Consider the following 23,335-nt stretch of genomic DNA (forward strand, 5'->3'; position numbering starts at 1 on the left):
ATACAAAAGCATTCCACCTGCCACTAACTACATAATCTGAAAGAATTCTATTTCCAAATTAGGAGTGAATGCAACATTTCAAAGAGATGCAGTACCATATATTAAAAAGTGCTAAATAACTGATCTATTGAACTGATTGTAATATAATCTAGTTAAAAGGAAAACTCAAGTCCATAAATAATTTCTATTTAAACATGTTTATTTTTTATTGTTCATTTAAAAGCAATTTTCATAGTGGATATTTTCTACCAACTAAGCAACCGAATAGAGAGAACATTAATAGTCATTTGGAACAAATCATGTCATTCCTCCACTGGATAGAACAGAAATTTAAGAGTTCTTTGGGTTCTAAGTTTGTCTATTTCTTTCAGTAAAGTTCAGGGTAGCACTGAAATTTCCTTTTCTAGTGAATGCCTAAGAAAATCATGTCTAGATTCCAGTGTATTTTAGCCAGCAATACAACATTAGCTGGTGGCACAAGCCAAACAATGATCTCTACAGCAAATGTTAATGACTTTTGGTAAAAGTGGGAAAATATTGACTTTAAAATAAAAATAGAAGATACTAGAAATACATAACAGGTCCATCAGCATCTGAAAAAAATGGGTTAACATTTTGGGCATAGACCCTTATCAAAACTGGAAGAAAGTTTCTTTATAGAACTGAATAAAACAAAGAGAACAACAGGCAGAAGATTTCCAATTTTTTCCTTTTGTCTTTTAACTTTGAATGTTTTTACCGTGCAAATAAAGCAGATTTTCCTATCCCTAATCTGCAGCATCTGCAACAGTTCCTGAGGCATTATGGACAGGAAAAAAGGGCAGAGATCCGTTACACCAAGTCTCTGCACCTTTTGCACATGTGCATTTCCTGCATAATAGGGGCCGTTGCAGCAAGTTCCCATCTGAAACAGACTGGAGCATTTAAATAACAGAAATTACACCTGCCATGCCATTTTCTGGCACTGTTGCTGAGTGTAGAAAGAATGGCCATAGAAACTGGGGGTTTGGCATTGCTCGGCTATGCCTCAAGTTCGAAGGATTTTTAAAGGGCTGTTAGCAACTTTTGCTTAGCTTAAATAGGCCAATCTCAAACTGTTTGGTACAACAGGGCTGCACTGCATGGATGCAACCAATTTTGTTGCCAACAGAAACATTGGCCACCAAGACAGAATTCCATTTGGTCCTTTAAACCTGCAAGAACACCTGATTTACCAACCCCTATTTTGAGGGAGCACCAAATCCAACAGGATGGCCTCGCCAGGTGTTCACTCACATGTAAATCGGCTGAATGCATAAAAACAAAAGTAATTTTTTTAAAATGAAAAGGCTCTACATAGATGAAAACATGGCAGACTGTACCGATTACAAACTGCTGTAGCTTTTGTTGGTTTCCAATTATAAATACTCTGTAAACTTCAGAAATCATATTAAGCTGAAATACAAACACAGTCAGGCCCCACTTACACTTCTGTATCACAATAGCCACTGGAAAGGCAGAACTGACAGGATTTCTGGAAGAGCGATGTCATCCCACAGCCCAGACAGAGACCCACAAGAGGTGGGTTCCACCTCAAATCCCTCCTTGTTCAGGTTGGAGAATTTTTCTGCTCAAAATGTAGATAAATGTTGGAGCTCAGATATCTAACTCCAACTAGTACATCTTGCACACCATCATGCTATATATTCTTAGCTTTAGAACTGGTGAGTAAAAAAATGTATATTTATAAAAAAGGCCACTTAATTACAGTTTTTTTAAAAATACAGAGTAGAGTCATGAAATTCAACCTCCAAAGCATCAACAACAAAATCCCAGAATACTATTTAATACAAATTAAATGACATTCACTGTAAATTAGTTATCCCCTACATAGCATAACTACATCTCTATTGCTATTAAACAGCAAATCCTTCAACTCACTGAGCAATGCAATGGGAGTTATGCAAGTATATTAAGTCTCGAGTATGCCACAACATTCTGGGCACATACCTCATGATTTTTGAGTAATGCTTTTATGTTAACACTAGTGCAACACCGCAGGAGCTTGACAGTCAAGACCAAATGCAGTTTTCAGGTCAAGCAGTGTTAGAAGGTAGGGGGATAATTGGATCAAGACAGGAGATGGGAAGGAGTGGAGGGGGGGGGGTTGCAGCGGGGGGAGATGGGGATGGGGAAGAGAAGAAAGTGAGGGTGGGAAACAGTTGGAACATCTCAGCATGGAAAGATGGAACTTGCAGGATTTCTGGAAGCAGGACGTCATCCCAGATTACGCGGAAGGGGGTTGAAGAATTGAACTAAGTGGGGAAGGTTTCAAAAATTACCTCAGCAGGGAGCAGATCAACATTATCATAACCAAAATTTTACTCTGTAAGGAATTGCAGGCCAGAGCATGCAACTGCAGGCAGACTCAATCCTGTTTTTTTTTCAAATTGTATAGAATCACAGGCTTTTGTGACTGAAAAATATGACAAGCGGCTGAATGCTCTAAATAGGAAACTCTATTCGAGCATCACCTAGAGGCATCACAGGAAATTACAAATAATAGGAGTGTGGACACAATTAACATTGAAAAGTCCAAAATGAATATTAAACGGTGACAGGACCTACTGATTTCAGTAACATATACTAATCATTGTTCCGTGGTGTTTTACAGGGATAGTTAAGACCTCTGCATTTATTAACAAGGGCTTCCTAAAAGTTGTGGGAAAATGGTTTAGAGAGTCCCACCTGTTCAAGGCCAAGGCCGAGAATTAGCTTTTCAAGTACAGGTAGGAATTACTGAACAGCTACTTCCCGAAAAAAACAGAAGAAAATGGCAAGTAGAAGGTACTTGTGAGCAATAGGGGAGGGGAATCATGAGTGGAGGGGGATTAAGATGCATTAAGCAGCAAGTGTGAAGGTTGATGTTCCCCTCCAAGTCACACACCATCCCGTTCCTTCATCGTCGCTGGGTCAAAATCCTGGAACTCCCTTCCTAACAGCACTGAGGGAGAACCTTCACCACACGGACTGCAGCGGTTCAAGAAGGCGGCTCACCACCACCTTCTCAAGGGCAATTAGGGATGGGCAATAAATGCTGGCCTCGCCAGTGGCGCCCACATCCCATGAACGAATAAAAAAAAAGGTGAATGGGGCAAGGTAGGTTGTATGATGAGGCCACAAGAAATTTAACATGACAGTGAGGTGGGTGAAAAGGGGCAGCATGTAAAAGGCAGGTGGCAAAGAGCAGACAGCAGAAAGGGGCATGCACAATAGGAGTACACACATAAAAACAGCAAGAGTAACAAAGCAGGGGGAAGCTGACAGGAGAACGGCTTTGCTTATAAAGGGTGAAAGGGGGAGGGACAAGGGTGCAGGAACAGGAGGATGACAGTGCGGAAAAAACAAATGGTGAGGGCAGGGAAGATTGGAGAGCTAACGGCAAGAAACAGAAACTGAACAGAAGGGGAATACTGAGATGGAAACAGAGGAGCAACAGGCTTGGGAGAACAGGAGGTTAAATTCAACAAGAAATATTGACAGCAATATAGTCAAGGACCAAGGACAAGTAGAATTAGCAAGTAGAATTGGCAAATAGAAGACTTGACAACTTCAGGGAACATAACCATCATCAGAAAAATGGGAATAAAAGCACATGGCTTGCATGTTAGTACCTCCATTGGTACAAGAGAAAATGCAAAGGGGACTGGAGAATTGCAAATGTTACACCCTTGTTCAAAAAAGGGTGTAAGGATAAACCAGCAACTACAGGTCAGTCAGTTTAACCTCGGTGGTGGGGAAACTTTTAGAAATGATAATGTGGGACAGAATTAACAGTCACTTGAACAAGGGTGGATTGATTAGGGAAAACCAGCACGGATTTGTTCAAGGCAAATTGTGTTTAACTAACCTGCTAGAGTTTTTTGATGAGGTAATAGAGGCAATGCAGTTGATGTGGTGTATTTGGATTTTCAAAAAGCGTTTGATAAAGTGCTGCGTGGTAGGCTTATCAAGATTGTGGCCCATGGAATAAAGGGGGCAGTAGCAACGTGGATACAGAATTGGCTAAGGGACAGGAAACAGAGTAGTGGTGAACGGTTGTTTGTCGGACTGGAGGGAGGTATACAGTGGTGTTCCCCAGAGGTCAGTGCTGGGACCACTGCTTTTCTTGATATATATTAATGACTTGGATGTACAGGGCACAATTTCAAAATTTGCAAATGACACAAAACTTGGAAGGGTAGCAAACAGTGAGGAGGAGAGTGATAGACTTCAAGAGGATATAGACAGGCTGGTGGCATGGGCGGACACGTGGCAAATGAAATTTAACGCAGAAAAATGCGAAGTGATACATTTTGGTAGGAAGAACGAGGACAGGCAATATAAACTAGAGGGCACAACTCTAAAAGGGGTACAGGAACAGAGAGATCTGGGGGTATATGAGCACAAATCATTAAAGGTAGCAGAGCAGGTTAGGAAAGTGGTTAAAAAAGCATACGGGATCCTGGGCTTTATAAATATAGGCATAGAGTACAAAAGTATGGAAGTCATGATGAACCTTTATAAAACACTGGTTTGACCACAACTGGAGTATTGTGTTCAGTTCTGGGCACCTCACTTCAGGAAAGATGTGGAGGCCTTAGAAAGGGTGCAAAAGAGATTTAATAGAATGATTCCAGGGATGAGGGACTTTAGTTACGTGGATAGACTGAAGAAGCTGGGGTTGTTCTCCTTGGAACAGAGTTGGTTGCGAGGAGATTTGATAGAGGTATTCAAAATCATGAAGGGTCCAGACAGAGTAGGTAGATTGAAACTGTTTCCATTGGCAGAAGGGTCAAGGACCAGAGGACATAGATTTAAGGTGATTGGCAAAGGAACCAAAGGTTACATGAGGAAAAACGTTTTTTTTTATATAAACACAGCGACTGGTTAGGATCTGGAGTGGTGGAGACAGATTCAATCATTGTCTTCAAAAAGGAACTGGATAAGTACTTGAAAGGAAAAAATTTGCAGGGCTACAGGGAAAGGGCAGGGAAGTGGGACTAGCTGGATTGCTCTAGCATAGAGCCAGCGCAGACTCGACAGGCCTCCTTCCGTGCTGTAACCTATGATTCTAACATAGGAGAGAAGACTGCTACAATACCACCCCTTTCACATTGTTTTCCATTGCTATATGTTTTCCCCTTCCCTTAAAAAATGCATAAAGAACACAAGAAAGTCAGACAGGTGGACAGACAAGAACACAACAGAAAAAGAACCCCCAAAAAAGCAAAACAGAGAAACAAATCAGAAGACATAAAAAGGCACAGAGAACCACAAAATACACAGAGTCACCATCAACAACATGAGGATAATGCTTACATATACGACAGAGAGGGTACGGGAACACTATCAATTCCAAGCTCTCCACAATCCTGACTTGCACATACCATAATTCTTTTATTGGCACCTATCAATATTGGCAGAGTCAATATCCTACAATTCCCTATCTATCACCATCATAGGAGCATCATCACCACAGGATTGCAGTCATTCAAGAAGGCCCACCACCACTTTTGCAAGGCAACTAGGGATGGACAATAAATGCTGTCTTGCCGGCATCGCCCACATCCCAAGAGCAAGTTATCAATGTATATATCTTTTTTCTGACACATTAAACCATTTCCTCTCTCTATTGAGCAACTGATCTATTTCATTGCTCTATCTCCATTTTAGAATAATGGTTATAGCAAATTATACTAGTAAAAAAACAAAAGTGTATCATTTTTAAAAAATTCATTAATTGTCCTGGTGGGCGGAAACTAACAAAAAAAATTTACGTTTATGACTATGTTGATGAACTAAATAAGATTTTTGCTTTGTTTTTAAGTCCCGTGACATTGCTCATGGGTGAAAAAGAAATGTGTACCTCTGTCTCTCCTCATGAAAGCAATCTCTCTGCCTTCCACTCTCCCTGTATAGCTGTGGACACGTTCTTGTTTCTGTATCGGTGCGCAAGTCTTTCTTATTTTTTTGGGCAAGTCTGTCATTACCTGTCTTCTCTCTTTTCTGTATAAGCCCTACTCTCAATCATGCATTTTGTGCCTTTGGTTCTGTCTCAATTTGTATGTTATTCTCTGTCTTTCATTATGTCTGCCATTATAAATGCATATCAAACTCATTTTATTCTTCTCTCTCATTTGATGTTTGCTTAATTTACATTTTTTTCTGATCTTTTTTGACTCCTTTGACTCATCTTCTATCTTCCTGTAAATCCACCTCTAATTTTCTACTTAAATTTACTCTGTTTAATTTCCTAGGCCTGGACTCATGACTGCAATTGTGAAGTCCCTTGTCAGGACTTGAACACATAATCTAGGCTGCTACTCCAATGCACTGCTGAAGGATTGCTGTGAAGATACTGTACTTCTGGTGTGACATTGATCTGAACAACCCTTCTGCCTGTTCTAATGGACATTAAAAATCACATAGCACTATTTGAAGAGCAGAAGTTCTGCCGGTGTCCTGGGCAACATTCCTCCTTCAACCCAAAACAGATTAACTGGTCATTATTCACCTCTTTGGTCTTTGTGAACTCTTATTATGCACAAAATGGGCTGCTGCATTTGCCCTGAATTACATCTGTTCAAAGTAATGCGTTGTATGTGAAGTGTTTGAAACGTGACAAGACACCTTCCTTCGGGGAGTTCATCTTTAGATTCTCCGACGTTGCTTTGGAGGTTTTGTTTGAGGCACTTCAGCTTCTGTTGTAGAGACGGACAACACCTTGTGAAAACAACAAGAAAAATTATCTTTCAAACGATAAACTCACCTATCAATTGTTTCAACAAGTTATTTTAAACAAAATACTCCAAGAGCCAATATATTTGAATTGTTCTTTTAAAATTTTCCTTTTCAGGTTCTACCATCAACACATCAGTCACTTACTAAAAAAAAGCAGGCAAGTGGTTTGTTCCAAGGCCTATACCTATGCCACTCATGAATGAACCACTAGGACATATGGAGCAACAGCCTGTGATATTTCTGAACACTAGCCTCCTCTCTATCTCTCTCTCAATGGAAGTGCCCACCTGACACTTGGGGCCCGATTTTAGCAGGGGTGCGGGTTCTCGGCGGGTGGGCAAGCGGGCGCGTGGGTAACGCACCCGGTGAAATTAGTGGGTTTCCCGCGCGATCGTAGCAGGCAACCCACTAATTGGAGCCACTTACCTGCTCCTCCGGGTTCCCCGCTGCTGGTCTGCGCGTCGGGCGGGCTGCGCATGCGCAGTAAGATCTGTCAGCTGGAGGCGCTCTATTTAAAGGGGCAGTCCTCCACTGACAGATGCTGCAACAAATAGCAAAGATGACTGCATGGAGCAGTCCAGGGGGAAGGCTGCTCCCAGTTTAATGATGCCTCACCCCAGGTATCAATACATGGGGTGAGGAGGAGGGGGAGGACAGAGATCTTCCACCCGGCAGGCGGGAGGAAGCGGCCTGCCTCTGCCACCAGGAAGACCTGGCTCGAGGTGGCAGAGGAGGTCACCAGCGCCACCAACATATCGCCCACCTGCACAGTGCAGGAGGCGGTCCAATGACCTCAGTAGGTCAGCCACAGTGAGTACACATAGTCTTTCCCCTACACTCCGTCTGCCACATCACTGCCCCCACCCCACATCTCCTTCGGCACTGCCAACACTACTCTGTCACATCACCCCTCATACCCACTCAAACCCCATTCTCATCTTACCTGCACCTACTCACCTCGCCAGTACTCACCCCGCCACTACCATGCAACCCAATCCTCATACAATCTCATGGCTCTATCCCATACTCACCCTCTCGTGCATCTCTCTCACGGCCAGCCTCACTCAACCTGCCACCACCTGTGCTGTAGCCACAGGGCATGCATCACATATGTGCAGTAGGCAGCGTAAGGCAAACGTGTCGTGAGCATGAAGGGGATGCACAAGGGTGTTTGAGGGTTTGTCATGGTTGTTACTTCTATTGAATTTCAGAACTCACATCACACATTATATTGGTACCACTACTGCCATGTCTTCGCGAATCCTGTCCTGTTTGTGCAATAATGCCCGCTCCTGGGTATCACTATGAGGACCCACCACTGATGCCACACATTGTGTCACTGCAGAGTGGGTGTAGGTGTATTTGCAGGGCTCTTCTGCGCAGACGACTGAGAGACATCAGCGATGTCCCCGGTTGCACCCTGGAAGGCTGTGGAGGAGAAGTTCGGGAGGGCGGTGGTGACTTTGACAGCGACAGATAGGAAGATGGTGCACGGGCCAGCCAGGAGCAGCTCAGCATGAAAGAGGCTGCAGATGTCCACGGCTACATGTCGAGTGACTCTGAGCCTCCGTGTGTACTGCTGCTTAGAGAGGTCCAGGAGGCTGAGCCTCGGTCTGTGGAACCTGTGGCGAGGGTAGTGCCCTCTGTGATGCATCTCTCTCTGCGGTAGCCCTCCCTCCTGCTGTACAGGTGGATGTGTCACAGCACTCTGTTGTGGAGCTCCACGTGTCAGAGGTGGACGGCGTGGATGGTGATGCTGTTCGCCCTCCGAGGAGGTCATGACTGCAGCTACGGCGGCCCCCCATCCACAAGATGTACATCTGAGGGGGTCCACAAGGTAGGTACATGTCTCCGGACCCCGGGGTAAGTGTGCAGATTGGTGACTTTGACCGTCAGGAGGAAGGTGGTGGAGGCCAAACTTTGTCCCAAGTGACAGAATGGCCTCCTGCAATGGGTGAGGGTCTCCCCCCCCATCAAATGGACCTTTGCAGCTGCAACACGTCCATTCCATCTGGGAGTGTTTCCCCCAGTGTGGGAAACAGTCCCATGTTGATCCAAAATCACACACAGTCCCTTAATCAGGTCAGTTAATGACCTGAAATAGCTACATAAATACTCTCAAGTGGCATCCCGCTGGCTTTAATTGCCTGCGGGATTCCCACCAGCGGGGGCTGCGCGCGCACACCGGCGCGTCAGCGGGGAACCCGGAAGTGGGCGGGATCGAGGCGGGATCCTGGATTTTACGATTTTCGAGGCCCCCCCCCGCCGAGAACGCACCCGATAGTGGGTGCTAAAATCGGGCCCTTGGTGTTTGCTTTCCTGTGAAAAAGTGGAGGATTTTTCACATGGGAATCATAACACAGAATGAAAGATAACCAATTTGTTAAAGCAGTTTTAAAACCTCCTTTGCTGTGCAAAAAATAAAGTAATATTTTCATTTGGTTCTTGGAATTTATAATACAGTAAATGTATACAGTGGTTTAAAATAGAGAAGTTACAACATGGAAACAGGCCATTCAGCCCAACCAGTCCATGTCGGTGATTACCCTCTACGCGAGCACACAGGCCTGGAATTTCCTGCATATTTGCACACAGATACACGAGCAATCGGGGCGCAAATCAAATACGCAGCCTAAAAGATCGTGGAATCAGTTACGCGCGTAAGTACAACACACCCAAATCTCTTCAGTCTTTTACGATCGTCTAACAATCCCTCCGCCCAAATGTATCTCCGCGTATAATAACGGCCTTGCCCCTAAGTTACAGAGCCTTACGAGTTTCACGCAACTGCGCTTGCTCAGAGGCTCTTTTCAAATTACAACCAGATTTTCAGACGCAGCAGAAAACAAAGTAATTTTTCTGGTGTTTTACTGCCATTTTCCCAGCGTTTTTTTTAAACCTATCCTCAGAGATCTGCACTGTATTTTCTGTTTCTTTGAATGGATTTTTATGGCATAAAATGTCTAAGTAACATTAAAACTGAAAAGCTTCCATGATTGCAGGTTGTTAAACACGCTGTGCCTAATGTGCATGAATGATGGTTGAATGAATTGAAACTTTAATTTTCATACTTAAAATATATGGTGTGATTTCCACCCCTTCCTTGGGCCCCGATTGTGTATGCTGAATTATGCCCATTTATGGGCATATTCTAATGAGATTTGAAGGAAATTTGAGCGCAACTTTACATCGGCAGAATGGGCTTGAGAACATGTGCATTTGAGTCTAATTTCCGGGTTCCGCCAACGGAGGAAATTCCATATTTCTCATCACATTTGCCCACCCTATTCCCAATATTCTAGCATTGACTTAACATTGTATAAAGCATACCTCTGTAAGTTTATTTCGGATCAAAGTAGCAGAGACATTTAAGGAATTATCCCCCATGTCCACCTTTGGTATTTCTGGAAGTTTTGGTCCTAATACTACTGTAGTACTATCAGTATTTAATCCGCCAAATACATTAATGTCCATTTGTTGATTTCTTTTCTTCCTGTCCTGCAGCTGAGTAGTCCTAGGAACAAATCTAGAGTCACAAGTCCTAACATTAAGGGACTGGCTTTTTCTTTCTGAACTCGGAGAATCCTTAAAATCACAAGATTTGTCCAAATGCTGGTCACGAAACCAAGGTACTTCAGATTTAAAGCATGAAGAGTTTTCAGTATAAGGAGGGAAGTCTTTAGGTAATGTTCCATGTGATGAAGGCATTTGAGCATATTTTTGACTGACCCTTGATATGGATGAAGATAGTTGATAGTTTGGCTGTGGTGGAGGCAACAACATTGGGTAACCATACATGGAAAAATCTGTATTCCACTCCTGCTGGTCGGGCTGTGAACTGCCACAATGTTCAGGCTTTTCAGAAAATGCTTCCCTTGTGATATTCGGTAATATAACTGGATTCCCAACTTTCTTTTCTGTCTTGTACAGGTCTATATCTAAAAAGACAAATGTGAAGAAGTATAGTAGGTAGATATTTGTTTGTAAGATAAGTTGGATACTACAAATTTCCTCAGATATATACACTGTATATGCAGCATGGATGAGAAACTTCATTGTGAAATGTAACATGATTCTTCATGAGATTATACTAAAAATGGCCACTGCTGTACTACAACATAAACAAATACACCTCTAGGTTCACTATTCTCATTACATTAAGGGTTCTTATCCGAGTTAGAAAGTTGTAGATTCAAGCCCCATTCCAGGATTTGAATCTAAACCGACGCTTGAGTGCCATGTAAAAAAAAATACAAACAAACTTACAAAATGTATCAGCTATGATATAAACAGAAAAAAAACACCTGGTATCATTTAGCCAATGACTTCACATCTTGATTAATTACTGGAAGCATTAAGTGTCAGCGGTGGGTCAATGGTAGCACACTTGCCTCGGAGTCAGAAGGCTTTGGGTTCAAGTCCCACTCCAGAGAATTGAGCACAAAATCTAGGCTGCCACTCCCACTGCAGTACTGAGGGAGTGCTGTACTGTCAGAGGTGTCGTCTTTCGGATGAGACATTAAACAGAGGTTCTGTCTGCCCTCTTGGATGGACCTAAATGATCCTGTGGCACTATTTCGAAGAAGAACAGGGCATTCTCCCCGGTGTCCTGGCCAATATTTATCCTTCAACCCACATCACTAAAACAGATTATCTTATTGCTGTTTGTGGGATCTTGCTGTGTGCAAATTGGGTGTTGTGTTTCCTACATTACAACAGTGACTACACTTCAAAAGTATTTCATTGGCTGTAAAGCACTTTGGATGTCCTGAGGTTGTGAAAGGCACTACATAAATGCAAATTCTTTCTTTCTATTACTGTAATGCACTCGATTTGTTAATGTCACGCATAAAAAGACTATTACTCATATATGCTTGTTATAGCTGAAAGATTTTAATATCAGAACATAAAACAAACCTAACATGTTGCTAAATGATAAAAATAACTAAGCTTTCAATTTGATCCAACACAAACAAGCCTATTATACTAAACACTAAAATACATTTATTGCATGTGGATTAATGTGCTATGGATTTAATTTAAAAATAGGAAAGTAGCTATCAGTTTTGAAAATAACAAACAGACCATTTTATTTCAGATATCAATATGCAAAAGAGACTATCATAAACTACCAAGAAATTCTTCTTATAAGATGAGACAAAAAGCATTAATGTAAAATGCTTGTGCAGTTTTTTTTATATCAACTTTCTTATAATTGAAAGTTTCATATTATAAATTTAAGTAATCCTTCAATTCAGTGCTTTCTACTATAAGTGTTTATATATAGACCATGGGCCTCTATCACACATAGTAAGCGGCCCACTAAGATAAAAGATATGAACACCCCTGAAGTACAGGCTCCCTGATGGTTTAAGACAGTGAATAGCAGAGCCATGCAGACCAAGTAGAATGCAAGTTCAGTCTCTGGTTTTTGCCTAGTAAACTAATCACAGCTGGGGAAGTGGAAGGAGCATTAATACATCAACATAGGAACAGGAGTAGGCCATTCAGCCCCTCATGCCTGCTCCGCCATTTTATAAGATCATGGCTGATCTGTGATCTAGCTCCATATACCTGCCTTTGGCCCATATCCCTTAATACCTTTGGTTGCCAAAAAGCTATCTATCTCAGATTTAAATTTAACAATTGAGCTAGTATCAATTGCCGTTTGCGGAAGAGAGTTCCAAACTTCTACCAACCTTTGTGTGTAGAAATGTTTTCTAATCTCACTCCTGAACGGTCTGGCTCTAATTTTTAGACTGTGCCCCCTACTCCTAGAATCCCCAACCAGCGGAAATAGTTTCTCTCTATCCACCCTATCTGTTCCCCTTAATATCGTATGAACTTCGATCAGATCACCCCTTAATCTTCTAAACTCCAGAGAATACAACCCCAATTTGTGTAATCTCTCCTCGTAACTTAACCCTTAAAGTCTGGGTATCATTCTAGTAGACCTATGCTGCACTCCCTCCAAGGCCAATATGTCCTTCCGAAGGTGCGGTGCCCAGAACTGCTCACAGTACTCCAGGTGCGGTCTAACCAGGGTTTTGTATAGCTGCAGCATAACTTCTGCCCCCTTGTACTCTAGTCTTCTAGATATAAAGGCCTGCATTCCATTTGCCTTCTTGATTATTTTCTGCACCTGTTCAAGACACTTCAATGATCTATGTACCTGAAACCCTAAGTCCCTTTGGACATCCATTGTTTTTAACTTTTTACCATTTAGAAAGTATCCTGTTCTATCCTTTTTTGATCCAAAGTGGATGACCTCACATTTGTCTACATTGAATTCCATTTGCCACAGTTTTGCTCATTCACCTAATCTATCAAGAACGCTTTGTAATTTTATGTTTTCATCTACACTGTTTACAATGACACAAAGATTGGTGGCATCGGCAAACTTAGATATGAGACTTTCTATGCCTTCATCTAAGTCGTTAATAAATATTGTGAATAATTGAGGCCCCAAGACAGATCCCTGCCGGACTCCACTAGTCACATCCTGCCAATGTAAGTACCTACCCATTATCCCTACTCTCTGTCGCCTTTCGCTCAGCCAACTTCCTAACCAAGTCCGTACTTTTCCCTCAGTTCCATGGGCTTCTATCTTAGCTAACAGTCTCTTATGTGGGACCTTATCAAATGCCTTCTGGAAGTCCATATAAATAACATCCATTGACATTCCCCTGTCCACTACTTTAGTCACCTCTTCAAAAAATTCAATCAGGTTTGTCAGGCACGACCTACCTTTCACAAATCCATGATGGCTCTCTGATTAACTGAAAATTCTCAAGGTGTTCAGTCACCCTATCCTTAATTATAGACTCCAGCATTTTCCCCACAATAGATGTTAGGCTAACTGGTCTATAATTCCCTGGTTTCCCTCTCTCTCCTTTCTTAAAAAGCGGAGTGACATGTGCAATTTTCCAATCTAGAGGGACAGTTCCTGAATCTAGAGAACTTTGAAAGATTATTGTTAGTGCATCTGCAATGTGCTCACCTACTTCCTCTAAAACCCTGGGATGGAAACCATCTGGTCCTGGGGATTTGTCACTCTTTAGTGCTATTATTTTCTTCATTACTGTTGCTTTACTTATGTTAATTTTATCGAGTCCCTGTCCCCGATTCAATATTAGTTTTCTTGGATTTCCGGCATGCTATCCTCTTTTTCCACTGTAAATACTGACGCAAAGTAATTGTTCAACATGTTCGCCATTTCCCCATTGTCAGTGACAATATCCCCACTTTCAGTTTTTAAGGGGCCAACACTGCTCCTGACCACCCTTTTTCCTTATATAACTATAAAAGTTCTTCATATTGGTTTTGATATCCCTTGCGAGTTTCTTTTCATACTCTCTTTTTGTAGCTCTCACTATCTGTTTTGTGACCCTTTGTTGATCTTTGTATCTTTCCCATTCGCCAGGATCTGTGCCATTTTTTGCCTTTTTGTATGCCCTTTCCTTATGTCTTATGCTGTCCCATACCTCTTTAGTTGTCCATGGCTGTTTTTATGGCAAGTAGAGTTCTTGCCCCTCAGGGGTATAAACCGGTTCTGTATCTCGTTAAATGTTTCTTTAAACATTTCTCACTGATCATCAGTCGTTTTACCCCATTAACAGATTTGCCCAGTTTACTGTGGACAGTCTCTGTCTCGTCCCATTGAAGTCGGCATTACCCAAGTCTAGAATCTTAGTAGCTGATTCACTTTTTTCCCTTTCAAACACTACATTGAACTCGATCATGTTATGATCGCTATTGGATAGATGTTCACGCACAGTTAAGCTGTTAACTAAATTTGGTTCATTACTAAATCTAGTATGGCTTGCCCCCTTGTTGCCTCTAGGACATACTGCTGTAGAAAACTATCCCAGACACACTCAAGAAATTACCTTTCTGACAGTTGCTAGTCTGTTTTTCCCAATCTATGTGAAGGTTAAAGTCCCCCATTAAGACCACTATGCCTTTCTTACACGCTTGTCTAATCTCTGCATTTATACAATCTAGCACTTCTGAGCTGCTGCCAGGGGTCCTATACACAACTCCCACATCCTGGATTGCAGAGGGAAAAAAAAATCAGCTGCTATCTAACGGCCACTTGGGCAAGGTGACTTGTCTGTAGAACTGTATCCCAGCAAGAAGTCAAACCCTCAGAAGAGAGGCAGGAAGGGAGAAAACACAAATGAACCTAACGATTGGGTACATTAATATGAGGGTGTCCAAGACATGGCCTGCAAGCTCCTATTATCCAGCATTCAAAGTTCCAGACCAGTTATTTTTCTATTTGTGTGCATAAACTTTCTTCTGTTGGTTGCAGTATTTTAAACTTTGTAGGCTGAGGATTGGAAAAGGCTGCACCACCTCTCCAGATTTGGCATATGCATCTGAACGTTTCCTCCAAAAAGTTGCACTACTGGATCTCCTGTGGCATTGCTCATCAGAAAATGTGCTGCTTTATAATAACAGGGGCATTATATCATAAAACATACAATGTGTTATCCTGCAGCTAAGGTGGAGCAGTGTTTAATTTGGCCTGTTGCCTTGAATGCCACAAGCTGCAAATGCTGTAAAAAAAAACACATTCCGAGTTCAATTTCAAATATTGGGCCAGGACCAATATCGTCACGGGGAGGTTTGCTACTGCTGTTGGGGAGGGTTTAAACTAGCTTGGCAGGGGGATGGGAACCTGAGCATAGATTCAGAAGGGAGAAAAGCAGAACTGGAAATGGAAGGCAGAAAATTAGTAAGCGAGTTTAGAAGGTAGAGGAAACAAAGGCTGGAAAATAAACATAGGAGTTTGGCAGTGCTTAATGGTATATACCTCAATGCAAGGAGTCTGGTGAATAAGGCAGATGAGTTGAGGGCACAGATAGGCACGTGGAAGTATGATATCACAGCTATTACTGAAACATGGCTTAAAGGGCAGGAATGGCAACTCAACATTCCTGGTTATAGGGTTTACAGAGATAGAGAGGGGGATAAAAAAAGGGGGGGGTGTCGCAATATTGGTTAAAGAAACAATTACAGCTGTGAGGAGGGAATGATATGTTAGAAGGATCATCTAATGAGGCCATATGGGTTGAATTGAAGAACTGCTGGGAGTGTACTTTCGACCCCCAAACAGTCAGTGAGAGATAGAAGAGCAAATATGTAGGCAAATTGCTGAGAAATGCAAAAACAATAGGGCAGTAATGGTAGGGGATTTCAACTACCCTAATATTAACTGGGATAGAATTGGTGTAAAAGGTACAGAGGGCTCAGAATTCTTAAAATGCATTCAGGAGAACGTTTTTAGCCTGTACGTAGCAAGCCCAACAAGACAGGCGGCGGTTCTAGAGAATGAAACTGGGCAGGTGGAAGGGGTATCAGTAGGAGAGCATTTTGGTGGTAGTGATCATAATTCAGTTAGATTTAGCGTAGTTATGGAAAAGGATAAAGATAGACCAAGAGTAAAAGTTCTCAATTGGGGAAAGGCAAATTTTACTAAGCTGAGATGTGATTTAGCAAAACTGGACTGGAAACAACTACTTGAAGGTGAATCAGTGTCAGAGCAGTGGGAGGCATTCAAGGAGGAGACAGTGAGGATTCAGAGCAAATATGTTCCCACAAAAAAAAGGGTGGGACTCCTAAATCTAGAGCCCACTGGAAGTCAAGGAGCAAGAAGGCGGCTCACCACCACCTTCTCAAGGGCAATTCGGGATGGGCAATAAATGCTGGCCTCGCCAGCGATGCCCACATCCCATGAACGAATAAAAAAAATGCAGGGTAGGATAAGGCAAAAAAGGAAAGCTTATGTCAGATGCTGAGAGCTCAATGCTGCAGAAAGCCTAGAGGAGTATAGAAAGTGCAGGGGTGGAATTAAAAAAGGAAATTAGGAAAGCAAAGAGAAGGCTGAAAAAATATTGGCAAGTAAAATTAAGGAAAACCCAAAGATGTCTTCTAAATACATAAAGAGCAAGAGGATAACTAAGGAAAGAGTAGGGCCTATTAGAGACCAAACAGGTAACTTGTGTGTGGAGGCAGAAGATGTGGGTATGGTCTTAATGACTACTTTGCATCTGTCTACACAAGAGGGGACGATGCAGACATTGTAGTTAAGGAGGAGGTGTGTGAAATATTGGATGGGATAAACATAGTCAGAGAGGAAATATTAAGGGGTTAAGCATCTTTGAAAGTAGATAAATCGCCAGGCCTGGAAGATATATATCCCAGGCTGTTAAGAAAAGCAAGGGAGGAAATAGTGGAGGCTCTGACCATCATTTTCCGATCCTCTTTGGCTACAGGTGTGGTGCTGGAGGATTGGAGGACTGCGAATGTTGTACCGTTGTTTAAAAAGGGAGAAAGGGATCGACCAAATAATTTCAGGCCAGTCAGCCTAACCTCGGTGGTGGGCAAATTATTCGAATCAATTCTGAGGGACAGTATCAATCGTCATGTAAAAAGGCACGGTTTAATCAAGGACAGTCAGCATGGATTTGTTAAGGGAAGGTCATGTCTGGCTAGCTTGACTGAATTTTTTGAGGAGGTAACAAGGAGGGTCAAAGAGGGTTGCGTGTTTGATGTAGTCTATATGGATTTTAGCAAGGCTTTTGACAAGGTCCCACATGGCAGACTGGTCAGAAAAGTAAAAGCCCATGGGATCCAAGGGAAAGTGGCAAGTTGGATCCAGAATTGGCGCAGTAGCAGGAAGCAAAGAGTAATGGTCGATGGGTGTTTTTGTGACTGGAAGGCTGTTTCCAGTGGGTTTTCGCAGGGCTCAGTACTAGGTCCCTTGCTTTTTGTGGTGTATATCAATGATTGAGACTTAAATGTAGGGGCACGATAAAGATGATAGCAGATGATACAAAAGTTGGCCGTGTGGTTGATAGGGAGGAAGAAAGCTGTGGGCCGCAGGAAGGTATCAATGGACTGGTCAGGTGGACAGAAAAGTGGCAAATGAAATTCAATCCAGAGAAGTGTGAGTTAATACATTTGGGGAGGGCAAACAAGGCAAGGGAATACACTATAAATGGTAGGATACTGAGAAGTGTAGAGGGACAGAGGGACCTTGGAGTGCACAGATCCCTGAAGGTAGCAGAACAGGTAGATCAGGTTGCTAAGAAGGCATACGGGGTACTTTCTTTTATTAGGCAAGGCACAGAATATAAGAACAGGGAGTTATGCTCGAACTGTATAAAACACTAGTTAGGCCACTGCTCGAGTACTGCGTACAGTTCTGGTCACATTACAGGAAAGATGTGATTACACTAGAGAGGGTACAGAGGAGATTTACAAAGATGTTGCCAGGACTGGAGAATTTTAGCTATGAGGAAAGATTGGATAGGCTGGGGTTGTTTTCATTGGAACAGAGGAGGCTGAGGGGAGATTTAATTGAGGTGTATAAAATTACGAGAGGCCTAGATAGAGTGGATAGGAGGAACCTATTTCCCTTAGCAGAGAGGCCAATAACCAGGGGGCATAGATTTAAAGTAATTGGTAGAAGGATTAGAGGGGAGCTGAGGATAATTTTTTTCACCCAGAGGGTGTTGGGAGTAAGGAACTCACTGCCTGAAAGGGTGGTAGAGGCAGAAACCCTCATCACATTTAAAAAGTACTTGGATATGCACTTGAAGTGCTGTAACCTACAAGGCTACAGACCAAGAGCTGGAAAGTGGGATTAGGCTGGCACAGACACGATGAGCCGAATGGCCTCCTTCTGTGCTGTAAATTTCAATGATTTTATACAGGTTACTTGCTATTGCCGAGGGAAGTTCATAGACCTTACCGACAACTGCTCCCTTGGGAAGAGGCCTGGTTATCAAGTTCAAAGGAAATCAGCAGGAAATGCTACTTTTCATCAGTGGGTTACCTGACTGTTCATTTGTAAATTGTTATTGTTTCATGAATATAGTATGTGAGCCAATCAGATGCAAATATGACACAGATTTTGCATATGTGAAACTTTCAAGTATTCCAAGTGCATACATGCAATAATTTGTTTTTATTATATTTAATACTGGAATACCTAAAATTGTTTGTGTTCTGAGAGTCTGAAGCATAGCATGAAAACATGGAAAACTTTAATGCTTTTGAAAAACTTGAGATTTACTATGAGAAGATTAATGTGTTCATTATAAGTGCAAAAGACTAACCAAATTTACATGTTAAGAAACAAATAAACTATTTTCTGGTTTCGTTGCAATGTGACAAAAGGGAAGCTACTAAATGAAAAAGTGTTCCGTGAACAAACCTTTGTTGCCTGTTGCCCTCATTATGTACCTTCTCCTCTCCTTTAATTTTGCTCTGGTATCTTCCACTGTTTCAAATTCTGGGGCATAGCACACATGAAGCAAACCACCAAAAAAACTTCTTTCATCCTGTTTGCGTTTTGCTATTCTGAGAAATGGTTAAAACATATGGTTAAAAACTATTATGTAATGCAGTACACTTTATGAAAATGAAGTTTGTTTATAGAAAATAAAATCACAGAAACAATTACTACATTAAATTGTATTTTCAGGAAAACATACAAATTGTGAAATATTTTCTATTCCCCTCTCCAAATCAAATGATGCTGAAATAATATTTACATAGGAGCATAGGAACAGGAGTAGGCCATTCAGCCCCTCGTGCCTGCTCCGCCATTTTATAAGATCATGGCTGATCTGTGATCTAGCTCCATATACCTGCCTTTGGCCCATATCCCTTAATACCTTTGATTGCCAAAAAGCTATCTATCTCAAATTTAAATTTAGCAATTGAGCTAGTATCAATTGCTGTTTGCGGAAGAGAGTTCCAAACTTCTACCACCCTTTGTGTGTAGAAATGTTTTCTAATCTCGCTCCTGAACGGTCTGGCTCTAATTTCAAGCAAATGAAATATTCCTAAAAAGTCACAAGCAACTAAAAAAAGAATTTTTAAAAAAATGTGGAGTCTAACGTATGTTACAATACAGCACTCCCATTTGTACAATTCCCATCTTTTGCAGGATTCCCAGGGAGAATAAAGATATGGATAAAAATTACCATGGATCTATTCAGTGCCACAGAAAAAGTCAAGATTTGCAACTTTAAATTTATCAATCTTGTACCTTAATTGTACCAAGTTGCAGAGAAAAATAGTAATACTAAATTATCTGACAAATAGGTTTTGATTGTACTTGGTATACACCCTGTGTCCGTCATATGAAAACTATTCTGTATTTCACTCAAAATGATGTCAATTTGAAACATACAACTACTGATAGCATAACTTTTACCTGTAAGATTTTCAACCATGCATGGAATTTTAGGCTACACCTGAGATTGATCCACAGACTAAGATTCTACACCACCCAGTGCACAATATACTTTTTTGATTTTTCACCTAAAACAGGTGCATAGGTTCAGAGCATATTGTACAGTTTTCCTAGATGTAATTTACTTTATATGACTCAGACCCCCTAGGTAAAAATAAAACTTAAAATATATTGCCTTATTATGAAACAAGCCAAAGTAAGTTCATCGCAAAAATACTTTAACTCTGATTAAGGTACAAAACAACATATTAACAAGCTTAATTTGTTTTGCACTGAGAAAGTTATCCTAGCTCATTACCTTGCACTCTGTAATCTTTGGTATTTGATAAGATAAACTTCTGTGAATTCCTCAGCCGGGTACTCATCCAATACAGAATACTCTTCAATGGTTCCATATAAAGCAAAGAGTTCAATCAGCTCCTTCATGACTCCCACAGCTGGCACGCCCTGTATTAGCAGGTGCCTCGATTCCAGATTTATTGTGTACACCTAGATCAATGTTAAACAATATTAGTATGAGGAAAATATTAAAATGTGGCTTTATAATTTGTTAACACTATGGCACTGCTTTATTTTGATGATGTGATCAGGCAACAAAATAGAAACTAGCATGAATTACACTTTCTGGATTTTGCCTTTAATAACTGAAATACTAATGTCTAACATTACTGTGTTTTAACCAGTACTCTTCCACTACCCTGTGAAAATCATTACTACACAAATAAATTACATTTTTTTTTAAGTTGACTTCAAATGCGATACGTACCTAATTGACTTTTATGCAATTAATTTTACACTGCTCATCGTGCTCCACCAAGAGGCTGCTGGGATTAGCAGAACCAAGAATTAAACTTAAGAAGAAAGAACTTTCATTCATAAAGTACCTTTCACAGCCTGAGGACGTCCCAAAGGGCTTCACAGCTAATAAAATACTTCTGAAGTGTAGTCACTGTTGTAATGTGGGGAAACAAGGCAGCCAATTTGTGCACAGCAAGGCCCCACAAACAGCAATGAGATGAATGACCAGGTAATCTGTTCTGGTGGTGTTGGTTGATGAATAAGTCTTGGCTAGGACACCAGGAGAACTCCCCTGCTCTTCATCGAATAGTGCCATGAGACCTTTTACGTCCTCCTGAGAGGGCAGACTTGATTTAAAGTTTCATCTGAAAGACTGTACCTCTGATAGTACAGGACTGAGAAAGTGCTGCACTGAGTGTCAGCCTAGGTTATATGCTCAAGTCTGTGGAGTGGGGGCTTGAACCCACAATCTGACTCAGAGGCAAATGTGCTACCACTGAGCTAAGGCTAACACCTTCAAGTAGAAGAAAAGCTATAGGAGAGTACTTTGTATTTAAAGTTTTTTTCATTCGTTCATGGGATGTGGGTGTCACTGGCGAGGCCGGCATTTATTGCCCATCCTTTTTATGTAGAAAAAATTACATACACTAGAAATGTCTTCAATATTTTTGCAGGTACAGTAGCCTAGTGGCTATGCAACTGCAACCCAGAGATTGAGTGTTCAAATCCCACCATGGGAAGCTGAGAAATTTAATTCAATAAATCTGATAATTTGTGGACTAGCACCAGAAAAAACCATTGTGATAAAGACCCAATTGGTAATGTCCTTCAGGGAAGGGGCCTAGTCTGGCCTATATGCGAATCCAGTTCCACACTATGTAGTTGACTCTTAATGCCCTCTGAAGTAGCCTAGCAAGCCACAATATTGTAAACAAAATTCAGTAATAAGAAGAAATTTGGACAGACCTATCAGCATCATGGTAAGACCATCATCATCCCTGGGTATGTCATGCATTAGGTGGCGAGGAAACTAACAGGAGGAAGTAACCAACCAACCTGACCTCATCCTCACAAAACTACCTTGCAGACACATCTGTCCATGATAACAATGGTAGAGGTGACTGAACAGTTCTTGTCTCATCTCCACCATGAGGACACCTTCCATTGTGTAATGTGGCACCACTGCCATGCTAATTGGTGCAGACTAATGACTGATCTAGCAGGCTAAAACTGAGCATCCATGAGGTGTTGTGGCCATAAGCAGCAGAATTGTACAACACCACAATATGTAACGTCATGGCCCAGCAGATCCCTCATTCCTTAGTCACCATCAAGGCAGGAGCAGCATGTCTTAGAATGATCTCAAGAGGGTTGGAATACAAAGGGGTGGAAGTTATGTTACAGCTGTACAGAGCTTTGGTCAGACCCCATCTGGAGTACTGCATTCAGTTTTGGGCACCACAAGGATATATTGTTCTTGGAGGAGATTCACCAGAATGATACGAGGGTTTAAAGGGTTAATTTTGTAGGACGGGCTCATGTTCCCTTGAGTTTAAAAGGTTGAGGGTGTTTCTAATTGAAGTATTTAAAATGATAAAGGGATCTGATTTGGTCGATAGAGAGAAACTACTTCCTCTGGTGAGGGAAGCCAGAACAAGAAGGCATCATCTCAAAATTCAAGGAAGGCCATTAAGGAGTGCAACCAGGAAGCATTGTTTCCACTCAAAGATTAGCAGAAATCTGGAACATGCTCAACCTCCTGAGGAGAAAATTCTGCATAAATACCCTCTGTTCCCCGGAGATAAACAAAACTCCATAACATTCAAACATCCCCAACCAGTTGCCCATGTTTCCATGGGCCCGGGCAGCACTGGAACCACCCGCCATGTTGCAAGGAGCATCCTAGTACAGGTTATATAGACATGATGTGGAGATGCCGGTGATGGACTGGGGTTGACAATTGTAAACAATTTTACAACACCAAGTTATAGTCCAGCAATTTTATTTTAAATTCACAAGCTTTCGGAGGCTACCCCCTTCCTCATTTCCACATCGTTCACCTGAGGAAGGGGGTAGCCTCCGAAAGCTTGTGAATTTAAAATAAAATTGCTGGACTATAACTTGGTGTTGTAAAATTGTTTACAGGTTATATAGAATTCATTCAGAGCCACAACCGGTCCACTCCCAGCCTGAGGTGCGGGGCAATCGCGGAAACCCAGGCGCTCTGTCCCTCCGGTAAACCCAGACCCAGGGTTTCGGCTGGATTGTAGAGGACATGCGCTGATAATTATAACAAGCCACAATAAATATTCAGCCAGGACTTACTTTTACCGCTCTCAGCCTCCGACCCTCTCTGTACTTGGGCCGTGTAAAACAGACGCTTTTCTGCTGATGGTGTTTCAATAACTCCGGGGCTGGAGCAGCCATCTTCAACCAAAGGGCAGGCGGCAGCGATCGCTCGATTATTCGCAATTCCACAGCACCCGGTGGAGCCTTGAAGCC

General features: G+C 41.9%; 1 protein-coding gene across 2 annotated transcripts; it reads right to left on the bottom strand.

Annotated features, from left to right (window-relative positions):
- Positions 1 to 181: 181 nt before the first annotated feature.
- On the bottom strand, positions 182 to 23,332 carry rbm48 (RNA binding motif protein 48). Of its 2 annotated transcripts, XR_010966845.1 has the most exons (6): positions 23,159 to 23,332; positions 20,334 to 20,524; positions 18,989 to 19,134; positions 10,093 to 10,700; positions 6,536 to 6,744; positions 182 to 1,700 (listed from the first exon to the last, which is right to left on the bottom strand). XR_010966845.1 is itself a non-coding variant. In XM_068003256.1 (5 exons), the coding sequence occupies exons 1-5, from the start codon at positions 23,258 to 23,260 to the stop codon at positions 6,673 to 6,675; spliced, it is 1,119 nt and encodes a 372-aa protein (XP_067859357.1). In that variant the 5' UTR covers positions 23,261 to 23,332; the 3' UTR covers positions 182 to 6,672. The 2 variants fall into 2 exon arrangements, 1 of the variants encoding a protein (XP_067859357.1); XM_068003256.1 differs by having other exon boundaries at positions 182 to 6,744.
- Positions 23,333 to 23,335: the final 3 nt, after the last annotated feature.

This window comes from Heptranchias perlo, chromosome 2 (assembly GCF_035084215.1).
Source record: "Heptranchias perlo isolate sHepPer1 chromosome 2, sHepPer1.hap1, whole genome shotgun sequence".
Classification (NCBI taxonomy): domain Eukaryota; kingdom Metazoa; phylum Chordata; class Chondrichthyes; order Hexanchiformes; family Hexanchidae; genus Heptranchias; species Heptranchias perlo.